Source organism: Doryrhamphus excisus, chromosome 10, assembly GCF_030265055.1.
Source record: "Doryrhamphus excisus isolate RoL2022-K1 chromosome 10, RoL_Dexc_1.0, whole genome shotgun sequence".
NCBI classification, from domain to species: Eukaryota; Metazoa; Chordata; class Actinopteri; order Syngnathiformes; family Syngnathidae; genus Doryrhamphus; species Doryrhamphus excisus.
In genome coordinates, this window is record NC_080475.1 from 21006207 (window position 1) to 21033128 (window position 26922).

Sequence of the window (26922 nt, forward strand, 5' to 3'; positions counted from 1 at the left end):
AGCGTGAGGTCGACAGACGGATCGGTGCAGCCTCGGCAGTAATGCGGTCGCTGTACCGGACCGTCGTGGTGAAAAGAGAGCTGAGCCGGAGGGCAAAGCTCTCAATTTTCCGGTCGATCTTTGTTCCCACCCTCACCTATGGTCATGAGCTTTGGGTCATGACCGAAAGAATGAGATCGCGGATACAGGCGGCTGAAATGAGTTTCCTCCGTAGGGTAGCTGGACTCACCCTAAGAGATAGGGTGAGGAGCTCAGCCATCCGGGAGGGGCTCAGAGTAGAGCCGCTTCTCCTTCACATCGAGAGGAGTCAGTTGAGGTGGCTCGGGCATCTAGTCCGGATGCCTCCCGGACGCCTCCCTGGGGAGGTGTTCCGGGCATGCCCAGCCGGGAAAAGGCCCCGGGGCAGACCTAGGACACGCTGGAGGGACTATGTCTCACAGCTGGCCTGGGAACGCCTTGGTGTCCTCCCGGTGGAGCTGGAGGAGGTGGCCGGGGACCGGGAAGTCTGGGCTTCCCTTCTAAGACTGCTGCCCCCGCGACCCGGACCCGGATAAGCGGAGGAAAATGGATGGATGGATGGATGTTTTTGGAATGTGGGAGGAAACCGGAGTACACGCACACATACCCAAGCGGAGATTTGAACCCATTCAAACCACTTGTGCACCGTGCGGCCCGAGTCAGCACATTGCAGGGCTCCACAGTGTCGAGCTGTCCAGGGCGTCAATTCAAGCCAGAACTCGATTTAAAAAGTGTTCATACAGTATATACAACAATACAGAAGCTCTTTTGGCCAATCAGACTTCAGCTTCTACTATGTCTTGCCATCTCAACCTAATCTGTCCAGGGTCTAAAGAATGAGCGGTGCTGGTGGGTGCCCCTACAAGTCTAGTGACAATGGAGCTGTTCATTAACCAATCACATTTCAGCTTTGCCTCACAGGACCAACTGGCCCACAAAAACACGAGCCTTTTTCCGTCTGGTTGATCGGAGCACTGTTGGCCAAGCTGATTAGTCTAACGCTTTGCACACATCATCACCCACAGGGCAGATGGAGGAGGAAAAAATGCCCCGCAGTAGAACTGGCTTACAGCTTCTAAAGAGCATACAATGGTGAGTTCTGTTTTGGTCATGTTATTAAATGAATATTGATTCTGAGCTGCTCCAAATGTTATTGTAATGACGACATTTTGAGTTGTCTGATGCGTTTGGCCGAGCACCAAATTTACAGGCAGCTTCCACCAGTGATTGATGTTTGACATTTGTAGCAGAAATGTAAACTCAGGTGTATTGTATGTATTTGACTATTAACGATTAACTGGGTTTCATGCTTTGATAATAGTGATATTCATCCCCAATGCATGATATGCCTCTCTATGCAATTTTACACATTATCGATGCTTTCTATAATTGTGATATGATTTTGGCAGTATTAAGAGATGAATTAAGTCGTCTTCGTCCACCATGAAGGCTCATGTACCAAAAGCACCGCCCATCACTACAAAAACTACAAGATCGCCACTGCCAGCTAGGACGTTACCAAGTGATACCAAAAAGTATTTTTCACAATTACAAATTAAGTGAATAAAATTTGCACAAATAAATGGTACTTTTCTGTCGCACAAACAAACACAAAAGCAGACTCAAGAAGAAATTAACAGTTTGCAGTCATGTTATGATTGGCGATATAATCAAGGATAGTTAACACTAAATGTTGACACATTCCATTTTCTGCTATAAAAAGTAAGTCATTCAAGTGTACCAGAAGGCTCACATGGGTTACCAGGCCTGTCAGCTGAGAAATGCTCGTCATGTGGCAACGTACATAAGTGGAAGCAGAAGCTGCACTCATGCTGTCCTCAGCGTTGCCATGTGGAAATGATACCATGTCACATTGGAAGGACACAAAACCGATGAAATGTTGCCGCATCTTTGCAGTTTAAGTTACCCGACGTCCCACTTTGAAAACCTGCGGACTGGTTGCTGTAGCGACTTTGAGTACCTACAAGTTACATGTAGCGTTGATGTGATAGCTCCAACCACTGCAGTAATCTGAAAGAGTTAATCCCTGCATAACTCTGAGGCCAGACTGAATTATGAGCTTTTTTCTTCAGGGGAAAATAAGTCGTTTGCGCTTGATAAGCTTTGAACAAAAAGGTTACACAACACAGCCACTCAAATCATGAGATGTGTAGAGAAATGGACTAGCGCCACATTTCTTACATGGAACCATGTAAACCATGTTGAAACTGGTTTAAGAATATATAGACCGATTTAAAAAGTAATGGCTTGACTTAAATGACTGAAAAGCACGTTGACAGCTGTGATATCATTACACAGTATTATAGTATTGCACCTATAGAAACTGTTAAAATACAAGTCATTCAATAATTCACATTAAAGTACATTTCCTGGCAAATCTGATACTTACATAGAGAGTCAGTTGGAGATTTAGAAATTTACTGTACTATGTACTGTGCTATGGAAAGTATAACAAGACAAAACAAGTACTTTTAGACCCACAAACCTTTAATCAAAGCATAGAAACAAAAGTTTGAATTTTGGAGAAAAAAAGGGTTGAAAGGAACAAACAATCAGAGTCCACCTTGATCAGCAACTTGTGCCTGATTCAGTCAACACTTCATGAGGCATCTTGGCTCTCCAATGTCCTCAGAGTACTGGCAAAGTGATAATATCACATCCACTTCCTCCAGGGGACACCTTACTTGGACCTCTGCCTCATCTTTCTCCTTTTGCGCTTCAGCCTACGTAACGAATTTAAAATTAATGCTTCGAGGAAAAACACGTCGACACTGTAAACAGGACTGTACAAGCATGACTGCTCACCTGCGCATGCGCTTTTTTCTCCACTGCACGAGAGGGAAACCATAAATGTTAGAAATCAGTGTATCGAGATTATATAAAGGTTTAACTTATAACTAACCAACCACGTACAGTTATAACATTAAGATTACATAATGATATACACATAGGCATTTCCTATTACGGCGCTAACACATTGCACGTACTCGCCAAGCTAGTTAGCTAGCTAGCCAGTAGCAAGCAACCATTCGCACCATAACAATCTTTGTGACATGTATGGGGTGGATTATACATACCTTGGCTCTCATGGCGAAGGGTTAGCCTGAAACGAGTCAGATACCTGTGCAAAATCAGTTCGATTACTTTCACGAGTGGAGGATTACCTCGGATTGTAGTAGCAACACATTTTCAACACTTACCAGTCACCAGGACGCCGCTTGGGGTGTGATGTCATAAAATCGCGACAGTTCCACAAAGGACTATTTAAACGTCACGAAGCGATGCAACATGGGGAATTGAGTCCTTTTTATGACAGCTTTACTTATGAGATACTAATTAGTGGTGTGCGATACTGATAGATTTGGTATCAATCCGATACAGATACTTAAAAAAAATCAGAATTATAAATAATTCATTCAGTCATTCCTTTTCTACTGCTAATGCTCACGAGGGCCGTGGGGGTGCTGGAGCCTATCCCAGCTGTCTTGTAGTTGTTCTATGAAGCGTGTAGGTGCTGAACCTGCAGAGTGAATCCTCTCCCTGCCGCTTCAGAAGACAAGAGATGAAGAAAAGAAACAAAGACAAATGCACATGGCAATATATGAAGCTGGCAAAATGATCAAATTCATTTTCATTTTTCATCCGATTAATTTATTATCACGAGACAGTTTTTTTTTTTTTCAAACAGGAAATCTCATCACATTTTAATCTCGCGAGATCTCAGGACGTCCCTAATGGAAAACCGAGCTGTAAAAGGGTCATTTATTTATCTCTTTCAAAAATAGAATTTGTTGTGCTCGTGTGTGAGGTTACATTTTTTCATTGCATCCTAAAACATGACCGCTGGAGATCATCATACCATCAATGGATTCCCCGCGCTGGGAGGCCTTGATGCAATTTATCATCCGGACAAATATCAGGACTTATTCACACGTTGAATCAGATGACAGCGCTCATAACACACAAATGTCAGGTGGCTTTTTTTAATCATTCCAAAGAGAGTCTCCAACTGGTTTGTTTTACAAAAGAATCCATGAGGATTTATGTAAACACAGAATATCAGGCCTAAATGCACAACCAATGCTGGGTTGTTTTCATCCACTCATATCGTATTGTCAGCAGAGCATACAGTACGATACCTTGCAGTATTCATTGTAAGAGTATACAAACCGACAATCTGTATTCTGCTGACTCTGTGTCATAAAAAATAACTTGTGTGAAAATAGTTACACGAGGACTGAAGATGCTAAAAACATTACCACACAACTAGCTCAAGTCTCATTTGCCTTGGCATCAGGTCAGGGACGTCATCAATCTCACCAACACCGGGACCATTCATTATCCTTGGCAGCTTCATCAAACTCTTTATTTGACAATATTGCTTCAATGCATTTACTGTGGCAAAGTTGGATGAAGGTTCAAGGTCAAATGAGAATATTCCTTCTTTGCTCTATTAACACCCACACATAAATCCCTTGAGTTGTATCCACTGTTGCAGAGACAAAAGCTGCTTCAAGGACAATGACCACCATGTATGTTTTAGTTGACAGAATTTAGCAGCATCATCATCCCAGACTGACGTGTTAGATTTCGGAAGTGTTGGGAGCAGCTATGACCTCGTGCCTCATACAGCCGGGACACAAGTGTTTGACGTCTGGTCTTGGGGTGCGTCACAAATTGCTGGCTGGGGCAATTTATTCTGCAGCTTCAGTCTCCATCGCCTGTCCTGTTGCATTCTCCACAGTCTTTGAGGCCTTGATGAAAGGTGGAAATGTATTTAGATCACAACAAGAAGCACCAATGAGCTACATCCAGAGACTCTAACGCACCTTCTTTTTCTTTTTCTTTTGCGTCTTACGGCTGGCTGAGCTTTGAAGCAATGCCTTAATTAGGAGGGAAGAAAAGGAAATGACTTTCATAACCTCATGAACACCGGGACACAGTATATCAACACTTAATGGCTTAGAAAACGCTGACTCAGCGCCGTATGGCCGCCCATTAGTCAGGCATCATCCTCACCGGCTAAGGATGTGCTGTCCCATTCATCACACGCGTCTTACCTTCAATTCCGGGTCTTCTACCTCGTGCTCAGACTTGTACAATTCAGGTTCATAGAGGCTGTTTGTAATTCGTAGCGGTCCATTGGCCATGAGCAACACGGTGAACTTAAACTGGGCTACAAACTCGCCTGGACACAAAGGGGGGTTAGCTCAGTTAGCGTGGAGAGAATGATTCAACAAGTGGGAGGAAAAAAAGCACGATGGTTGCTCACCGTCCTTCTCCTGCAGAACATTAAACGGCTGCAGCAAATCATGCTTGGCACACTCCACCACACCCAGCCGGGCTTTGCCCTCGTCCTCAAATGCTCTGACGCAACACACAAGTGCAGAGAAATCAGAGGGAGAAAATTGGCAAGATGGAATCTAATTCCAATTATAGCAGTACAGTACTGTGGAAACTGCAGAGTCAGCCCTTAGAAAACAAAACCGAGAAAAGTGTTTGGGAGACATATGTACTTTTCCTGATGGTGAGCATCTACATAATCTAGTGTGTTCTTTTTTTATTATTATTTTTGATGCCAGTACCAGTGAGGAGAAATATGACGACAACCATAGAACCAGGAGAGGGAAAGTACTCTGCCATGTCTGCTCGGTATCAGACTAAGAAAATGCATTCATCTAACAAGCCAACTAACCTTTTGACAGTTTTTGAGAGAAAATTGTACATTGACTCATGCCATGCAACACATTGTGTTTTTTCTGTAGTAAAACGATACAAGCTTTATGTAAAACTTTAAAAAGTTACCGCAGCGTGAACGCCATTGTATCAAAGCGTCGCTCCATCTCGCTGAAGAACATCCGAGAGGTCTTCATCTTTAATCCATACACCTTGTTGGGGTCTCGTTTGTAAACTGTGGTCCTGAGACCGCCATCCTTTGCCTGATTTTCGGAATACAGCATATATTTAGACACCGGCATATCAAAGAAGGACTAATGGGGATTTCTAACGTTGGACTAACCTTGCCTTCTCCAGTGCTGATGAGCACATCCACTGCATACACTTCATGCACCTCAAACTCAGCCTTCTCATGGTCCTTCCTACAAGAGGACACAAAGTCATCCATGTACTCATGGGTGGGGAGCAGAGGGACCAGAGTTTAATATTACTCAAGCTACTGTTGACTATTTCTGTTGGGGGTACCAAACACAGTGGTATGGAATGGATGGGGTCTAGCGCAGAAGTACTGCATCTAGACTAGCTGCACTGTTAATTGGTGGACAGACAATGGTTACTCATCTGTGTCAATAGTAATAGAATGGGAGGGACTTCATGGTTGTCCTGTGCTTGATGTCACTTTGTTCAACTCTGCTATGATGACACACTATTTACATTGCTGACACGGGTATCTCCATGCCGCCTGCAGACCCAGTGGAAATGTAAGCCAGATGAAAGTCGGGCCATGTGGCAAGCTGACACGTCAGCTGACTACTGTGTGATGACTGGTGGAAATATGGCTTCAGTGAACCCACTTTTGCTGGTCCGTTGGATTCTGGATAATAGTTTTCTCTCCATCTATGACATGCTGTTTGAGTTGATGGGACAGCAGGCCTGAAATCAAACACCAGATGAAATGGTAAGCACACACGTGATGCAGACACCCAAGCGGAGACACCCACCTTCGATTGGTGAGCACTTGAATGACTTGGCAATCTTGCTCCATGCCTCTGTGACCTGTGTGTTCTGAGGAGAAAAAAAGATGCATTAGATGAAGCGGAAGCTCCAAGACTGAATACACCACGGCGGTGGTGGGAGAATGTCATTACCTGGTTTCCCGGCTTGACGAGACGCAGAGCAGCCTCGGCGCACAGATGAGCTGCTGCGATGACGTCAGCCTTGCGGCCTGTCAGGGGCTTATCCTGCAGACACCAACGTTGAGCTCGCTGTTCATGCTGTACGTAACACGTCATTTCCGTCTATTCTTTCCTGTTTTACCTTAGTCACGCCAACAACAAAGCTGTGCGCCACGTTGGAAATGAAGCCGTCCACGTGCACACCCAGATCACTGAACACGCAGAAGAAAAAAGATAAACATCTGAAAGGATTGCCAACAGCAGTTTCAGCGGCTCACATACACTTTGACGAGGTCCCCGTCCTGGAGGAGGATGTTGGGATCGCTCTTGAGTGGGGAGTGATGGCACACGCAGTTATTAACAGACACGCAGGTCGGAAAGGCGACACCTGAAAGGGAGGAGGGAGAACATACATAGTAAGATGTGATGCCACGTGAATATACCAACACTCGTACAAGATGCATACCTTTCTTCATCTCTTTTTCCTTCTTGAAGATTTTCCCAGCTTCGGCCATGATAAAAGCGTCTCCCTTTTCACACAGGCTGAGCACAGACACGCCAGCAGTGGCCCCGGCAACCACCATCTTCAGGGCGTCTGAAGGATTGAAAAAATATATTCCATTTCACAAGAGAGCTGTATACGGCTCGTCACTGCCGGCGTTTAAAATAATGTACAGACATACATACATAAGCACCGCCCATTTTCAGTTAAATTACGCCCACTTTCAGTTTGTACTCCGCCCACTCCAAGTACAGATATGATAGATGATAGATGCAGATAGTGGTGTACACAAAATGCAATCATTATTTAAACTAACGTAGGCAGGTGCATGCAACAACTGTCAAATCATCTGACCACTTATGGCGCTTGCGAAGCATGTTCCAAAAATAGCACTGGTCACAAATTATCATTATTATTTTTGTGCTTTAAATTTTGAATCAGAATTGCTTAATGTAATTTTTTAAATAAATTAAAAACAGACGTTTTTTGCGGGTACCACGAAATCCAAGGAAATACAGCCGAATAGGTGCAGGTTCTGGAAGAACCATAAAGCTCTGTGTGTTGGTTATTGTGTGTAGCTGCTCTATAGGAGTCCACAACTCAATACAAAGGGCCGAAAAATGAGCATCATAGTTCCCCTTTAAATATTATCATATAGCAGACCAACACAGTGATAGAGGAGAAGTGAAATGAAGTTTATCGAATTTACAGAAAGTGTGCAATAATTACTTCAACAAAAGTAGGCAGGTTTTTTTGTTTTATTTTATATTAGACTTTTTTTTTCTTCAGTTTCTTGTTCATCTGAATACCTGGTACAACTATAAGTACAGTTGTTTGGACAAATAGAACGATGACAATGAAAATAGCTTATAAGAGTAAATTTTTGGGGAAATATATTAGTTATTCAAGTAAGAATTAATGAAAAAAAACATGGAAGTTACTAGATACCATCTCTTAAATTAAACTATTTATGTTATCATCATTATATCTGTCCAAAAAAATGTACCTTTAGTTGTATCAGGTGCTAAAGTGAAAAACAATGGTGGTAATAATATATAATACAATATATATATATATCATCATTGGTGCAATGTGATCTAGTTTGCCATTACATTTCAGCTATTTACCAAATAAAATAGCTTAAAATAACAAGATTCGATTCGAATTAGCTATTCCAACGGCCTTGCTTCTAATCTCCACACCTTTATCTCCACATTTGACATGCCAATATCTGTTAGCACTTTGAGCTAACTCGGTCACTTAGCTGTCCAGCTAGCCAATGCTAACGAAGCGGCAACGTGACGATAAACCAATCGTCACACATTACGAAATCGTCTCCTGAAATATGTCGCCCCGTCCAGACAGGGATGACTTAGACGAGAAAAGACTTTGCCGCAAACGACCACGGTTGGCCACGCCGTGGCACATGGCACGGCAGCTGCTGGGCTAGCTAACATGACAAGGATGGTGACATTTAACTCTACAACTACTTACGGTTGGCAATCTCTGCACCCATTTTATACTTGGTAACCACCAAATCGTCGGCGACGGTCTGCTCCTCGGTTTCCTCATCACCAGACATGTTGGCAGTACGTCCGAGAAGGCAGAGTAACTTTTAGAAATTCTACCCTGCGAGGTTCAGGATGCACCACGCCGCTCGCTCTCACCGCCCGCCAGTCTTCTGCAACTAGCCTACAGCCGCTAGACCCCGCCCTCTAACAAAGATGCTGTACAGTCAAGCCAAGATAGTTCACGTCCTCGTTATCGTTGCTACAAACTGAGACATGCTACAAGTTAAATGTATTTAACAATGTGTCGTGCCAAAGTCCTTTAATTTTACAGTATTAGAGAACAACCAATTTGTACAGGCAAGTTTTTAACAAAGACATGACGAAAATATATTTTCATTAAATATGTAAAATACTTCCAAAGCAGAATGTTTTCACCTGCGTGTTTGATAGCACAGATGGTGCTCTTGACGGGTATGCAGCAGGGGGACCTGCTGGATCTCCATTCATTTCATCCAGGGTGTCCAAATTGCGGCTCTGGGGCCTTTTGCGACCATAAACTAAATTTTGGTCACCAGGAAATATTCTATACATACAATTAAACATGAAACACGATGAAGGAGGATTAGGGCTGCACTGAAAATATTGAATATTTTATATTTGTATTTGAATTGTAGTGAATAATAAATTAGAAATAAGTCAATGTGTACTTGTTTTATTTAAACACACGGCAGGACAATATAAAACAATTGCCAAAACAAAGATTACATACTTCCAAAATAATGGCAGTTATTCATGCAATAAGGAAATGTACAAAATGCAGCTATACATAGTCCCATTGAATGCACCATGACACCAGATTGACACCATGAGATGCTACTTTCATCCCAGTTCTTGATGCTTAACGATAAATGTTGAACAATACAACAAAGCAAAGAGAGACGTGTTTATAGTCGCAGCCGTTGGCGCGTGCAGGTCCCAGGCCACATGATTAGGTACGCACGGCATCTGGCTTGAGGAACAGTCTGCTGTGCCAGTAGTCAGGATTGTCGAAAGATGAGCTGGCGCCGGTCTCGCCCATTCCTGCGCACACCTTGATGTATCCCCCGATCCCTGCACACCTGCTGCCCCCCACCTCACCCTTCGCTTGAAGGTTCTGGTAGTCTGCCTGCTCCCACCCATCGGGTGTGCCTTCAAATGTAACCATCTCCTCACAGTCCTTCTCTCCGTCATCTGTGACCACGCCTGGAATGTGTAGACCTTGGTTCCCTTGAAGTAGTTCTTGTTTATTTGTGCCTTCATCGCCTAATTGGCTCTCCTCTTCTTCAGCTGTTTGTTTTGGCTCCGCTGCAGATGTTTCGTGTCTCTCCAGCGGCAGCTCCTCCTCTTCTGTGGAGTCAGAGCGTCTGATGTCCATGTATTCATATTTGACTTTTAGCTGTGCTACCGGTGCGCAGTCCTCCATAGCTTTGATTTGCTGGTCAATACCGAGCTGATGTTCCTCAGCTGAGTGTTTCTTGCCACCATTGTCCTCATTTACCTGCTGATTGTCTACAACTGGAATCGCTGTCAGGGTGTCCTCAGCGGCCATCATGTCCTCTGCAGGTAACAGAGTATTGACACTTGGAGAAGGCATCGGTGAGGTTCTGTCATTCTTCGAGGAGACGTCTATCGTGGAGAGAGTGTGGCTCATGACCTCATAGTCCATGGGCGTATTTTTCACCAAGATTGGCAGATGATTCTTTGTTAACCTCGAGGTTCTCTGCCCAGAATGGTTGACTTTGGAGGCTGTGAGCCAAGGAAATGGAGTATAACAAACAAATAATGTACATGCTCTTTTCTTTTCTTTGGATATTTTACCTCTCTGAGAAGTGCTGAGTGACCCAGGAAGTACGTAACCGTAGTGGTCCAGCTCCTCCTCCTCCTCCGCCTCCTCTTCTTCTTCCTCCCCATCTGCCATCCACACCTTGTACGAGGGTGGACTTGATGCTGTTGAAAGCTTCCTGTGCCGACTGACGGATACACGGGAATGACCTCTTTCGGAGCCAAGACGAATCCTGTGAGGAGCGCCTGCAGTCCTAAAGCCTTCGTCATGCGGCTCTGGGTCCCTACCACTCCCCCTGACCTCTGACCTTTCTGGTAATGTTCTCACAGAGCTCCGACGGGACTTCTGCAACCACAACTGAAACAACAAAGCAGATTAGGATTAATCGCAGCTTACATATGAACATATTCTCATATGAATGTTTGGAAATCGTAAATATAGTATGCAAGCACGATAATGTAGTGATTCTTAACTGGTCTGTTGTGGATTTGTTTTTAGTGGGTCATGTGTCTTAATTTTGGGTGGAAAACCTACATGGCCCTGTGTGAAAAAGGGATTGAACGTGGTTATTTAATGAACTTGTCTGATAGATTGGAGCATCTTTAATAAAAATATGTTTTGTGTTGACATCTATGGTTTCTGGAATAGATTACTTTGATTTACATTATTAAAATAAAAATAAAAATTTTTTTGGTTAACATCCGTTTCAGTTAGAGTCAAACCTTCTGGAACGAATTAATGACGCTAACCAAGGTTCCATTGTAGTCGGCCGCCATTAAGTTGTGCCAGATTTTCCAAGTTAAGACTTGGAAAATCTTTAAAGAGGACCGATTATGCTCATTTATGTTTATTCGGCCCTTTGTATTGAGTTGTGGACTCCTATAGAGCAGCGACACACAATAACTTGCACACATAGCTTTCTAGATATTCTAGAATCTGCACCTATTCCAGCTGTATTTCCTTAGCTTTACAAAAGAGTCAGTTTTAATTTATTCCACCCGCTCCTAAGCGCTACTGAGAACTTCTGGACTACTGCCGAAACCCACTTTGTAATTTTGTCAATATAGGAGTTGATAGTAAAGGAATAAAGCTACTTGAAAAGTGGCTAGTTCATGAGCTACTGACTGGAAACCACTGACTTATCATGACTTATCATCTAAACCAGGGGTGCTCATTAAGTCGATCGCGAGCTACCGGTCGATCGCGGAGGTGGTACTGGTCGATCGCTGGTCGATCGCGGCGTGACATTAAAAAAATATCATCCCAGCATCAATGCCGTCACTTGATTGATATACAGGGCAGCCATTCAGATGACAACTGAATGTTGCCCTTCGGGCGACCAATCAAATCAAACAACGTCTCTAAGTGCAGCAGAACTTACGATGTCAGCCTATCATCCATCCCCGTTACTTGATTGACATACAGGACAACCAGTCAGATGACAACTGAATTTTGACCTTTAGGTCACCGCTCATGCGTAAACAACGATGCAAAGTGCTAAGCTAGTCGGCGAATTGCGAGATTTTAAGCCCTCGCTAAAGTTTATGGTCACTAAAATGAGTGAAGGAGCTGGACCAAGTAAAAAGGCAAAAACTGGACCAAGTAAAAAGGCAAAAAACATATCACTTCCATACGGATATGGAATATTATACGGATATTATGATACGGATATTATCCATGACTGATAAACATTTGGAAGTGTGCTTGAGGCTGGCTATCAGCAGCTACTGTCCGGACTATGCATCCCTGGCTGGTTCAATTCAGTGCAAGTCATCAAAGTAAACTCAGGTAATTACAAAAAATGTTAATAGTTAATTATGTGTGTTTTGCAATATTGGCTCATTTGGTTATGTAAGGTACATCAACATACATTGTACGTACAAATAATCCTCAATACATTTGAAAATAAATAGATGTTTTGCATTTTTGTAGTGGGTAGATCATTTTGACTCGGTCATTTTAAAAGTAGCTCGCATGCTGAAAAGGTGTGAGCACCCCTGATCTAAATGTTATTGAAAGCACGCAGTGTGCGTCTCTGTGTGTACGTGCGGGTGCATCACACCTGGCGAATACTTTCCACAGGACTTGGAGTCATCGGTAGGTATCCAACAGGGCCGGCTTGAGATGCACCGCTCTACAAATCAGAGGGCAGCAGTGATTCATTGCCTCTGTTAGTGACAACCGTAGGCCAAATGAAAATGGATTCAGTTACCCTGGGGCAGTTCATCCTGGAGCGAGAGAGGCTCCATGATGGAGAGTGTTGCAGAGGAGGTGTGTCTAAACCTTCCTCCAATCCTTCCGCGGCGTCATCCACCAAATCTGGGTCAAGCAGTCCTTGCTCGGAATCTCTGCGATGGACGTCTTGTCCTTCCATCTGCAAAATTGGCTGACAATTAGGTAAAACTGCGAGATGTTCTAGCTAGTTTTTCAGTCAAATGACGAGTACCTTACCTTGATGACAAGGTACCTCGGTGGATCTCTTGCCATGCGCGTGAAGTCATTTGCCAGCTCTTTGAAGGTGGGCCTGATGTTTTCATCAATCATCCAACCTGAAAACGAAACAGCTCTGTTTAACCTCCAAGATGCGACGTTCACGTCCACCGTGGTGCCACTCACATTTGACCATGACCATGTAGACGTCTATGGTGCAGATGTTAGGTTGGGACAGACGTTCGCCTTTCTCTAGCAGCCCCGGCACTTCCTGCGGCTGCACGGAACCGTAAGGCTCCGCACCGAACGACATCATCTCCCACACTGTCACTCCTGGGAGAAGAAGCAGGTGATGTTCATACATTAAACTGGAGAATCGACAGATTCCCGATCCACAAACGGGAAGCATCCTACCATAACTCCAGACATCACTTTGATGTGTGTATCTCCCAAACAAGATGCTCTCCAGCGCCATCCATCTGATAGGAGTCTGCATTAGTTCACATGAATTAGCTCAGCTCGACGTAGCGCCTGATAACAAAATATGCGACAAAGTCAACCTTCTTGTCGGTGGAGACAAATTTCTTGTCGTCAGGATAAAGGAGAGCAGCTACTCCGTAGTCAGATATCTGAACTTGGTAGGTGTTCTTCAGCAGGATGTTCTTTGCCGCCAGGTTCCTGTGCACCACGCAGTGTTCCTCCAGGTAGTACATACCCTGAGAAGCAAATATGTCACCAGAGTCCACTCGGTCCCAAAACAAACGTCACTCCACATCCACCTACTTTGGCAATCTGCACACACCAGTTGAGGAGGCGTTGGGGGCCCAGGCTGTTCCCGTGCTGCTTGATGTGCTCCAACAAGGAGCCAAGTGAACTCAGCTGAGTCACCAGCTGCAGACTGGACCCGGGACATATTCCCAGAATCCTAACAATGTAGGGATGGTCCAGGCTGCCCATTAAGAGCATGTGCTGTGTGGAGATGAAACAATGAAGTCCCGGTTCCCTCGGCTTTTGTTCAAGATAGTCAGGTTCTCACATTAGTTAACTCAGTGAAGGTCTGACGACCTGAGCTGTCCTGAATGGTCTTGATGGCCACGGGGATCTTTACTGTCTCTCCTTCTGGAGTCCAGAACCCCTTCAGAACAGAAACATACAACTGAAACAACATGTTCAACTTCATGTTCCTCATCTTGTCTCCAAAACCTCAAGAAGTTCATGTATACCCTGTGCACGGTGCCAAAAACACCCGATCCGAGGACTTTGAGCTTTTTTAGCTCTGATGGCTTCAGGATGTGGGCATGAACCTGGGTTCCTTTCTCCCCGGGACCCAGTGGCTCAAAACACTGCCAATACAGAAGAACAATGTCCTCATGAACGTCCATTTCTTGGTGTATCTATCTATCCATCCATCCATCCATCCATCCATCCATCCATCCATCAATCTGTCCATCCATCCATCCATGCATCCATCATCCATCCATATATCTGTCCATCCGTCCATATATCCATCCATCCATCTTGCTATCTATCCATCCGTCCATCATCCATCCATCTATCCATCTATCCATGCATCCATCATCCATCCAACCATCCATCCATCAATCTGTCCATCTATGCATCCATCCATCAATCTGTCCATCCATCCATCCATGCATCCATATATCTGTCCATCCGTCCATATATCCGTCCATCCATCTTGCTATCTATCTATCCATCCGTCCATCCATCCATCCATCCATCAATCTGTCCATCCATCCATCCATGCATCCATCATCCATCCATATATCTGTCCATCCATCCATCTTGCTATCTATCCATCCGTCCATCATCCATCCATCTATCCATCTATCCATCTATCCATGCATCCATCATCCATCATCCATCCATCCATCAATCTGTCCATCCATCCATCCATGCATCCATCATCCATCCATATATCTGTCCATCCGTCCATATATCCGTCCATCCATCCATCTATCTGCCCATCCATCCATCCATCCATCTATCCATCATCCATCCGTCCATCTATCTATCCATCCATCCATCCATCTATCCGCCCATCCATCTATCTGTCCATCTATCTACTATGTATATCTATTGGCACTTCCTGGGACCAACTCACCTCTCCACTCTCTAGGTACCTCCTCATGGCTCTCTTGCGGCGTATGGCCAGGCCTCGGTGGTAGAGCACACCCAGGAAAAACAACACCAGGCAGAAGATCAAGCCAGCCGGAACACCTAAAGCGATGCCTGTGATGTGGCCGCTTTGGAGAAAAGGAGATGATAAAATGTCAGAAATGTCAGAGAAATGGAGTCAAGTGAGATGAATGATGTCATGACTTTGGGTCCTGTGGCAGCAGCAGCAAGGAGATCAGATACTTGGCATGGTCCACCAATCATGTGATGTCAGGACTGATGTAGCTTCAGACATTCACCAACAGGGGGAGCCACTGACCTGCTGGCCGCCAGTCTGACGGTCTCAAGACAATCACTGAGTTCTGGACCCCAGCATCTGTTCCATGAAGATATGTTTCCATAACGCATATACGTATGTACTAAGGAAGGATACTTTGGTTATAAAACATATGAAATCATCTGGATCTCACCCTTGGGTGCAATTATGGTGACATGGTTCACAGTGACCTTCCTTGTTGGGATATTTGAAGATGAGTCCTCTCCGTCCGTCATTCACCCCAGCCGGGCAAGAGGACATGCAGTATGGACCATCACGGAGGTTGGCACACGCCACACATTCATACGCACCCTACGAGAACAAGAGAGGTGTTTGTGGACATGTTCCTTCAGGCTTCGTCTCTTCCAGGCTAAGTTCTTACCGGTCCAGTACAGCTGGACTTTCCATGCTGAGCTTTACACTCCGGATGGCAGGCAACACACTCTCGGTCAGGACTGGCGAATTCCCTTGGAGATCTTCAAAAGCAAAAGTCAAATATAGACATGATGGATGGGATAGAATAACTGACAAACATCTCGTATCCACCACAGGAACCCACCCGGTATAAAAACGACAGCTGTCCACACAAGTGCCGTTTCGGCTGTAGTTCTTGCAGGAGAGACACTCGTCGGGACCGGGGCCCCAGCAACCGGAGTCGGAACACAGCGGGTCACACACGTGGCCCTGCGCCACTGCGGCGTAGCAAAGGATGTGTTTGCAGCAACGCTCAAGCAACGACACCAAAAGGTGGAAAAGCGAGGAACTCTACCGCATTCCACCAGCGGCCTGTTGGTGTTGATGCTGTTCACTTGGACTCTGTGGCCCCTCAGCAACCTGGCCCAGTTGACAGTGTGGAGGTAGCACAACCTGGCGTTCTGGCTGATGTACACGCTGCCGTCGCTGATCTCTCGCAGCGAGCGCAGACCCAGAGAGGTGAGAGTGGGGATGTGCATCACCATCAGGGAGAAGCGCCTTTGATGGACACATTGGACACGTTCATCATCATCATCATCATCATCATCATCATAATAATAATAATAATAATAATAATAATAATAATAATAATAATAATAATAATAATAATAATAAGAAGAAGAAGAAGAAGAAGAAGAAGAAGAAGAAGAAGAAGAAGAAGAAGAAGAAGAAGAAGAAGAAGAATAAGAATAAGAATAAGAATAAGAATAAGAATAAGAATAAGAATAAGAATAAGAATAAGAAGAATAAGAATAAGAATAAGAATAAGAATAAGAATAAGAATAAGAATAAGAATAAGAATAAGAATAATAAGAAGAATAAGAAGAAGAAGAAGAAGAAGAAGAAGAAGAAGAATAAGAATAAGAATAAGAATAAGAATAAGAATAAGAATAAGAATAAGAATAAGAATAAGAATAAGAATAAGAATAAGAATAAGAATAAGAATAAGAATAAGAATAAGAAGAAGAAGAAGAAGAAGAAGAAGAAGAAGAAGAAGAAGAAGAATAAGAATAAGAATAAGAATAAGAATAACAATAAGAATAACAATAAGAATAACAATAAGAATAACAATAACAAGAATAAGAATAAGAATAAGAATAAGAATAAGAATAAGAATAAGAATAAGAATAAGAATAAGAATAAGAATAAGAATAAGAATAAGAATAAGAATAAGAATAAGAATAAGAATAAGAATAAGAATAAGAATAAGAATAAGAATAAGAATAAGAATAACAATAAGAATAAGAAGAATAAGAATAAGAATAAGAATAAGAATAAGAATAAGAATAAGAATAAGAATAAGAATAAGAATAAGAATAATAATAAGAAGAAGAAGAAGAAGAAGAAGAAGAAGAAGCAGAAGAAGCAGAAGAAGCAGAAGAAGCAGAAGAAGAAGAAGAAGAAGAAGAAGAAGAAGAATCCTTCCTGAATGTTCATAAATAGACTTTTTACTCACAAACATTTAGAATTTAAAAACAGTATCATAAATAAATTCATCTTATTTTGAGCTGACACAAATATACAAAAACATGTTAGTGTGAGAGGTCTCACTCGCTCACATTTTGTATCTGCTGAACGTTTCTTGGCGAGTTTAAGAGCTAATATGCTAATAATGAAGAAAAATAGTCATATAAAAATATGCTTGCTGACTGTATTGTTTTGAATAATGGCCCATAATTCAAAAATTGATATCCTATTACATAAAATGTGACGTAATTATCATTGTAGTTGCACATTTAATTTTTTACCACAAAGCAATTTCCCCTACTAGATAAAACCTATTTCTATCTGCAATTAAATGCGATTAATTGTGTTAACTATGCACAAAACCCAATTAATCAGGATCAAATATTTTTATTTTTAATTAAAAAAAAAATTTTAGACAGCCCTAGTAAATATATTTCTATCTCCAACTAACCAAAAACCCCAAACTGGTCCAAAAAAAACCCCAGTATCTGTTAGTATTTACTATATTTAAGTGTTACTATATTCTTGAGGATAAAACAGCTCCCTGGTTACTTTTATTGGCCAATATTTTCAGTATTATTATAAACAGAATGCAATTAAAGTAGTGCTAGCTGACGACTAATCACATGATGTGACACTTTAAAAAAAGAACACCCATGAAGCCACGTAGGGATAAAAGCACATCGTGTAAACAAGACTTACTTATAAAGTGACCTCCCCTGGATGGTCGTGAGACTGGAAAAAACGGACAAATCACTGAGCTCCCTGGGCCAGGACTGGATGTTTAGAATATCTGACAATTAAACACGGCGGACTGTTAATTAACATCATTTACATTCAGGATATTCAGTGTAAGAAGAAGATGTAGTACCTGTTATTTCTCTGACAGTGCGGAAAATTTCCAGTTTTTTGGCATCCAGAGGTGGGATTTTCTTAAAGTCATCCCTGATGAGACCAGACAGAAACACTAAGTGAACATGTGCTGATGTGCTATGACTGTAGCTACAACATCGCCACTGGACGACACATTGGAATGAATGAACAAATGACAGAATTAAGAAAATGATGGCCTAGAAACATACCCAAGAATCCCCGTGACCAGAAAGTGGAGACTCCCTTGGATTTTGGTGCAGTTGATGAAACTGTCGATGTTACTGGAGTCCACGGTCTGCCTGTGTTCTGCACCCGTGCCTTCACATACTGTCAGGATAAATACATATACATGATCATTGAAGATGAGTGACACATAATAAGATATTTATTTGGGTCAAACCTTTTGGGCAGAGTCCACTGCAAGGCTCACAGCGCCTCTGTCCTTCTTTTTCCACCTCCATCTTGTCTGGAGGACAGACGCTCACACAGGAGCTACCGTCCACCACGAAATGAGCTATCCAATGAAAGAATAAAGGTGGGAAAAAATAATCCAAATAATTCAAAAGTGTTTCCCGTGATGCAACACTCACTGGGGCATTGGGAGACACAAATGGATCCATATTGATATTTGGCGTTCGGGTTGGTCTCCATCTGAAAGGTCTGCTTGTTGTAGATGAGAGCTTGTGGACATTGAGGAACGCAGGCTCCCGAGTCATTGAAATGGCGACATGCCTACGTACAAAAACATAATACATATCACAAAATATGCAATATGGGATTAATTAATTTTGGTGGCCAGCCAATCACAGGGCACATTTAGACAAACAACCATTCACACTCACATTCATACCTATGGACAATTTGGAGTCGCCAATTAGCCTAGCATGTTTTTGGATGTGGGAGAGTACGCATGGGGGGAACATGCTAACTCCACATAAAGATACCAAATGGAGAATCGAACCTGACTGTGTGGCCAACATGCTAACCACTCATCCACTTTACTGCTTTTTCCGGTGTTTGCACATTTGGAAGTGAACCCTGAAAGAAGTTTGTGATGGCTCAAAAGGACCGGTTTCAGAGGGCGTTGCAAAACTGCTCCTTTGTGATGTCACAGAGGAGCGGATTTCCTTATATGGGCGTGACTGTAGGCGCTGATAGAATCTCTGCCCTCTCCCAGACTCTGATTCTGCGTTTACGTTGCAGTGACTCGTAAGAAATGCTTCCTTGGATGTAAGAGAAAGCTACATTTGATAACAATTCCACTTTCCCACAGGACTGTTTAGTGAACGTGGGCCACCATGCTGCTGGACTAGCCCACAAACCTGCCGACGCCCGACGCCTTTCCAACGTTACTTGGTCCAGTGGTCAGAGAGCAGGCAGGAAGTACCAGTTTATCCGTGTCCTAACTGTCTTTATTTGGTGTAAGTCATGGAACAAATGCTGTGTAGCATTATAGCGTGTGCATACATAGAGGGGTTGCTAATAGCCGTTTCCCACCACCACTAGTGACTCTACCTGAGTATTTTTAAACACTAGTACTGACGCAACAAAACATGTAATGACCATGTTTTGGTCATCCCCGCCCCACACTTTGAAAACACTGATGATTTGTATCACATTCACTCATCCCCATCCCACGGGGACAGACGACAACTCTTACAAAACAATCCACATCCACGGGGCCCGTGCATCCTGCTGCACACTCGATGTGACAGCAGTCCCTGGGGCTGGCCCCGAAACATCGACCGTTGCACTGCGGCGCACACACCGTCTTCGTCACTGCAACACAACACATGACAAGAGCGTAGCATCGGTCAAGGAGTCCTTGTGTGTGCATCGTGGTGAGTTCAGGGAACGTCCGTAAACTCTAAAAAGGTTAAAAACAGACTCACAGATTTGACACTGCTTCTCGTTTGGCCCCCAGCAGGAAGCCCCGCAAGATTTGTGACACGAGCCTGAGACACGAGTAGGACAACAGCGTTCGTCAGGGCATGCCCATAAAAAGGAATCATTTGTGAGAAAGAGCCGTTCAAACCTCGCTCTCCATTGTAGCGGATGTCAATAGGAGCGTTGCTGTCCCTCATGATGTCTTGCCAGTAGATCCACGGACCATAATTTAAGTATTTATTATTAATAATCTGTACTCCGCCCTCCAAGATCTCTGCAAAAAAGTAGACGCATAAGCAGGCACAATATAGAGAACGTGAAATAAGAATGTATCATTTTACTTTATTCATCACTGCGGGTTAGGTTACTGTTTTTTCTACTCCTTTATACTCTATAGTATTTTAGTATTTTACAAGTAACAGTCCATTTTTACAAGTAAAAGTGTCATACAATCTGCTATATGTGCACTTTGACATCATTTATTTGATGTAAAGTGCATTATAAATTACATTTATTATTATTATTAGGTTAGCGCGCAAACCTCACAGCGAGGTGACCAGGGTTCGATTCCACCCTCGGCCATCTCTGTGTGGAGTTTGCATGTTCTCCCTCTGTTTTTCTCCGGGTACTCCGGTTTCCTCCCACATTCCAAAAACATGCTAGGTTAATTGGCGACTCCAAATTGTCCATAGGTATGAATGTGAGTGTGAATGGTTGTTTGTCTATATGTGCCCTGTGATTGGCTGGCCACCAGTCCAGGGTGTACCCCGCCTCTCGTCTGAAGACAGCTGGGATAGGCTCCAGCACCCCCGCGACCCTCGTGAGGAAAAAGCGGTAGAAAATGAATGAATGAATTATTATTAGGTTAGCGCGGAGACCTCACAGCGAGGTGACCAGGGTTCAATTCCACCCTCGGCCATCTCTGTGTGGAGTTTGCATGTTCTCCCTCTGTTTTTCTCCGGGTACTCCGGTTTCCTCCCACATTCCAAAAACATGCTAGGTTAATTAGCCACTCCAAATTGTCCATAGGTATGAATGTGAGTGTGAATGGTTGTTTGTCTATATGTGCCCTGTGATTGGCTGGCCACCAGTCCAGGGTGTACCCCGCCTCTTGCCCATAGACAGCTGGATAGGCTCCAGCATCCCCCGCGACCCTCGTGAGGATAAGCGGTAGAAAATGAATGAATGAATGAATTATTATTAGGTTAGCGCGGAGACCTCACAGCGAGGTGACCAGGGTTCAATTCCACCCTCGGCCATCTCTGTGTGGAGCTTGCATGTTCTCCCTCTGTTTTTCTCCGGGTACTCCGGTTTCCTCCCACATTCCAAAAACATGCTAGGTTAATTGGCGACTCCAAATTGTCCATAGGTATGAATGTGAGTGTGAATGGTTGTTTGTCTATATGTGCCCTGTGATTGGCTGGCCACCAGTCCAGGGTGGACCCCGCCTCTTGCCCATAGACAGCTGGGATAGGCTCCAGCACCCCCACGACCCTTGTGAGGAAAAGCGGCAGAAAATGAATGAATGAATTATTATTAGGTTAGCGCGGAGACCTCACAGCGAGGTGACCAGGGTTCAATTCCACCCTCGGCCATCTCTGTGTGGAGTTTGCATGTTCTCCCTCTGTTTTTCTCCGGGTACTCCGGTTTCCTCCCACATTCCAAAAACATGCTAGGTTAATTAGCCACTCCAAATTGTCCATAGGTATGAATGTGAGTGTGAATGGTTGTTTGTCTATACCAGGGGTCGGCAACCTTTACTATGAAAAGAGCCATTTCACCCACTTGCCCACTAAAGAAAAATAGCCTGGAGCCGCAAAACGTTGTATGTTTAAAACAACATTGGAGGGAAAAAAAAAGACGAGTTGGAGTACTCTTGCTAGTACTGGAGATAAACTTTTGTTTTTAAATGAGCTCTAATTTATTTTTTAGAATCGTCAAATAACTCATTAATAATAATTAATAACTCAAATAACTCAAAGTATTACTCATTTCCCTTCATGTTAACCTGTCAGAGAGAACTGGATAGCATCCTGTCTGCTCATTCAGTCACCAGTCAGAACTCAGTCAGGATGCATTCATGGTCTCACACAAAGTTGGATTTTTGTAAACTCATAACAAAGACGTGCATTTTCACCACACGGGTGCTAAAAAATATTCAAGCATTGCAAAGGGAGCCGCAACAAAGAGGCTGGAGAGCCACATGCGGCTCTGGAGCCGCGGGTTGCTGACCCCTGGTCTATACTATGTGCCCTGTGATTGGCTGGCCACCAGTCCAGGGTGTAATGAATTATTTTATTATTATTATTTTATTATTATGTCTTTGTGTCCCTTTTTTCAGAAGCATTTTGTATATATACACATAGACAAACAATCATTTTGGAGCCCAGTGAGGATAAGTGGTAGAAAATGAATGAATGAATGAATTTTGTAAACGACAGACCACATCAAATAACGAAATTGATAAAACAGCCACTTCCACCATCAAAAGGTTGGCTCAAGCCGTGATGCCAGGTTGTATGTTGAGTTGTGTTTAAGAACAGGCGGGCCGTATTCAAACACTTGGCGGGCCGGATGTGGCCCCCGGGCCGTAGTCTGCCCACCCCTGTTCTATACTATACTTGATATAGTATATTCATTCTCCCCATCTCTTTGCTACAATATGCTAATTTCCCATTTTTACCTGTCAAATTTGCGAGCCCCAGCTGCCGTAAACCGTTGGATCCATCCTTTGGATAGTTGAAGAAGATGGAGAGGGCGAAGCGTCTTTCGTAAAGGCTGCTTCCTCGGATGACCCGCAGTTGCTCTAAGGGAATTTCCTGGAAATGATTCATGGCGATGAGAACGTAGCCAGTCACCTCCCGGATGGTCTACAAAGACGAGAAGAGCTGGCTCATGAAACACGAAACAACAGTTGACGGGTTCTGAAGACAAGGGAGCATCTTTAGTCAGAGTGAGAGGTCTGTCTCTTAGAGTCTGCATCAAGAAGGCTGTACTGGTTCCCATTACCTTGAGGAAAGAGAAATCCCAGTCACTCTCAATCTGTGTGATTTCCAGGTTTCCCATGATGATCTCACAGCCGGCGTAGCGGTCCTTGATCAGGTTGTACTGGTTTTCCTGGGAACCCGTGGAGCTCAGACCGTTCTGGGTACCAGGACACACGACTGAGATACGCAAACACACAAAAGGAAGAATCATCATGACAAGCATCATAAACGGCCTTCATATAGTTCATGAATGAGGTTGTTTTTGCAGGCGTTGTATCGTCAATGCAGTAATAGAAGTATAACTTTCCTTTTGAAGTATAGGCTATGTGTACTTCAAATACACCCAAAGCAAAACCACAATTTTTTCAGTTAAAAAACGCCTCAGCAGCCGTGAAGTGACTAAGTTCCATGGCTTCTGTGACTGTTGGCTGAACAACATGAAGAAGAGTAAAAGCGTCCATGGTGACCCCGAACCACAGAGGAGTCCACCCAAGCCTTTCGGGGACAAGGGAAAAACCGCAGTGGGTTTGGGTGATACAAAGTTCTTATTGTGATGAAGTCCTAAATGTGGATAGTGTCTGGGGCCGTGACAGGACTTATCTGTGTGTGCATCACTGGTCCGTGTGTTGGGATGAGGGGTTGGGGGCTGAGATCATCCCCCAAAACAATGCTTCATGTGTGGAGTAAATATCATCAACGGGAAGAGAAGGCGCACATAAAATCATCGTTTAAGAAGAACATATGGAATTCTGCCATATTACTATTAAAAAGTCCAAGTATATGAATACAAAATACTGACATCAACAGGAAGTGAATGTGTCCCAATACAAACATAAAATCATCGTTTAAGAAGAACATATGGAATTCTGCCATATTACTATTAAAAAGTCCAAGTATATGAATACAAAATACTGACATCAACAGGAAGTGAATGTTTGTCCCAATACTTTGTTAATATAGTCTTCATCTCTTCTAACTAGCATATGCAATCATTTCATTCATGACACATGGATGGATGGATGGATAGAAAGAAAGATGGATGGATGGATGGATGCATGGATGGATGGGTGGAAGGATGGATGGATGGAAGGATGGATGGATGGATGGAAGGATGAATGGATAGAAAGAAAGAAAGAAAGAAACAAAGAAAAAAGAAAGAAAGAAAGAAAGAAAGAAAGAAAGAAAGAAAGAAAGAAAGAAAGAAAGAAAGAAAGAAAGAAAGAAAGAAAGAAAGAAAGAAAGAAAGAAAGAAAGAAAGAAAGAAAGAAAGAAAGAAAGAAAGAAAGAAAGAAAGAAAGATGTATGGATGTATGGATGGATGGATGGATGGATGCATGGATGGAAGGATGGAAGGATGGATGGAGGGATGGAAAGAAAGAAAGAAAGAAAGAAAGAAAGAAAGAAAGAAAGAAAGAAAGAAAGAAAGAAAGAAAGAAAGAAAGAAAGAAAGAAAGAAAGAAAGAAAGAAAGAAAGAAAGAAAGAAAGAAAGAAAGAAAGAAAGATGGATGGAAGGTAGGTAGGTAGGTAGGTAGGTAGGAAGGAAGGAAGGAAGGAAGGAAGGAAGGAAGGAAGGAAGGAAGGAAGGAAGGAAGGAAGGAAGGAAGGAAGGAAGGAAGGAAGGAAGGAAGGATGGAAGGAAGGATGGATGGAAGGAAGGAAGGATGATGGGTGATGGATAGAAAGAAAGAAAGAAAGAAAGAAAGAAAGAAAGAAAGAAGGATGGATGGATGGATGGATGGAAGGTAGGTAGGTAGGTAGGTAGGAAGGAAGGAAGGAAGGAAGGATGATGGGTGATGGATAGAAAAAAAGAAAGAAAGAAAGAAAGAAAGAAAGAAAGAAAGAAAGAAAGAAAGAAAGAAAGAAAGAAAGAAAGAAAGAAAGAAAGAAAGAAAGAAAGAAAGAAAGAAAGAAAGAAAGAAAGAAAGAAAGAAAGAAAGAAAGATGTATGGATGGATGGATGGATGGATGGATGGATGCATGGATGGAAGGATGGAAGGATGGATGGATGGAGGGATGATGGAAGGAAGGAAGGAAGGAAGGAAGGATGGATGGATGGATGGACGGATGGAAGGATGATGGATGGATGGATGGAAGGAAGGATAGCTGGATGGATAGATAGACTTTCGTTGCCTGTCTCCCGTATAATAATAAAAAATAAATAGATGAAATATGAAGAATGTAGTAAAGCATAAAGAGTCATGTGTACAAATAACAAACAATCAATAATCAAGTAGACAACAAACATCAATAAGATGCTAAAAGATAAAAACGTCTTATATTGCTTCCATTCATCAGTAACAATTTACAAAGACTTGGTTGGAAAATGTCATTAACAGGCTTGATTAACGCTGAGAGCCGACATAGTAGTAGTAAAAAAAATAAAAGAGGAGGTCATTCATTTGATAGAAAAGATAAGAATATGAATTTATAACTTACCTTCATGTGTTTGGGATAATGTTGCTTGCATATTCCACAACGATACCACAGACACCGAAAGGAGCAGCCATTGGTTCATGGTGACGGTTAATGTAGTCACTCAAATATCACCATATCACCATATCACCATATCACCATATCACCGTATCACCATATCACCATATCACCATATCACCATATCACCATATCACCATATCACCATATCACCATATCACATAAGGTCCAGGCGGTTCTCCCAAAAAATAATAAAAATAAAAATCATCAAAAGTCCGAACTTCACTCTGACTGCCGCAATCAAAGAGGAAAAGGAGTGGCAGCCATTATTTGTAACAGCAGATGAAAACAGCCAACTGGTGGTACTTTATTTTGAGCGGGACGTCCCTCCCTGAGGAGGCTCTGTCATTGGCCAGGCATCGACTTTTTCCACCAATCAGAAGCTGGTCCGTCTTGTTTTATTTGTATTTATTGATTCTATGAACAAAGGTCACAGCTGTTTCACTACATTTGCATAAACTGAAAAAAAAATACTTTTTGTAGCAAAATGTGACGCAGAGTTAGTGTTTTTTTTATTTATTTGCATGTATTTTATGAATATTACCAAAAAAAAAGAATATAGATGAGCATTTGAAAGTAAAGCCTTTGTGTTTCCATCAACATGAACCCATCAGCCGTTTATTGCCAGATGTGTTTCATGGCGTTCCCGCGTATGTCTAAGCAGCGGCGCTCTGCCGTGAGTGGCTGCACTGTTCCCGCCGTGAAGAGCATCTTTGTCCCGTTTCTGCCTGCTTAATCGCTCCTTTGATGGGCAGGCAGCAGCCGCCCATAATGCTCACATTGTCACATGGTGGAGGAACCTTCTGCCCCCGAAACAGCCTTAATTTGTGACCGTGGTCTCCGAGTGGGCAACATTCCTCAACATGACAGCGAAGCTGCTCGCTCATGGATGAACGTGAGGAACGTCGTGGAGGAACCACGCAGACCTTTTCAATGGACGTTTGATCATTCCGCTCACATTCCCGTGTACGCCGCCTCTTGTTCATATTGGCAAGTATGGCCGCCAATGGACTCACTCAACTCCACCTCAAGATTTTTAAATTGGATATTTTTGGGGGGAGGGCTGCACGGTGGTCGAGTGGTTAGCGTGCAGACCTCACAGCTAGGACACCAGGGTTCAAATCCACCATCAGCCA

At 43.1% G+C, this 26922-nt stretch overlaps 2 protein-coding genes across 2 annotated transcripts; both read right to left on the reverse strand.

Annotated features, from left to right (window-relative positions):
- Positions 1-4008: 4008 nt before the first annotated feature.
- On the reverse strand, positions 4009-9083 carry LOC131136911 (proliferation-associated protein 2G4-like). The gene is made up of 13 exons (XM_058084252.1): positions 8887-9083; positions 7357-7485; positions 7173-7278; positions 7033-7102; positions 6864-6956; positions 6717-6780; positions 6570-6648; positions 6059-6137; positions 5845-5978; positions 5312-5406; positions 5100-5227; positions 4869-4922; positions 4009-4793 (listed from the first exon to the last, which is right to left on the reverse strand). The coding sequence occupies exons 1-13, from the start codon at positions 8972-8974 to the stop codon at positions 4734-4736; spliced, it is 1179 nt and encodes a 392-aa protein (XP_057940235.1). The 5' UTR covers positions 8975-9083; the 3' UTR covers positions 4009-4733.
- A 532-nt stretch (positions 9084-9615) lies between these two features.
- LOC131137397 (receptor tyrosine-protein kinase erbB-3-like) lies at positions 9616-26052 on the reverse strand. Its single transcript, XM_058085309.1, has 28 exons — positions 25733-26052; positions 23318-23472; positions 22992-23178; positions 20457-20582; positions 20314-20376; positions 20082-20200; positions 19012-19153; positions 18822-18935; positions 18631-18748; positions 18420-18493; positions 18251-18341; positions 16377-16579; positions 16167-16299; positions 15990-16083; positions 15762-15919; positions 15611-15667; positions 15278-15419; positions 14379-14498; positions 14192-14290; positions 13939-14124; positions 13716-13871; positions 13570-13645; positions 13342-13488; positions 13177-13274; positions 12938-13099; positions 12788-12859; positions 10761-11082; positions 9616-10688 (listed from the first exon to the last, which is right to left on the reverse strand). Exons 1-28 carry the CDS (start codon positions 25809-25811, stop codon positions 9892-9894), a joined length of 4290 nt encoding a protein of 1429 aa, XP_057941292.1. The 5' UTR covers positions 25812-26052; the 3' UTR covers positions 9616-9891.
- Between the last annotated feature and the right edge of the window lie 870 nt (positions 26053-26922).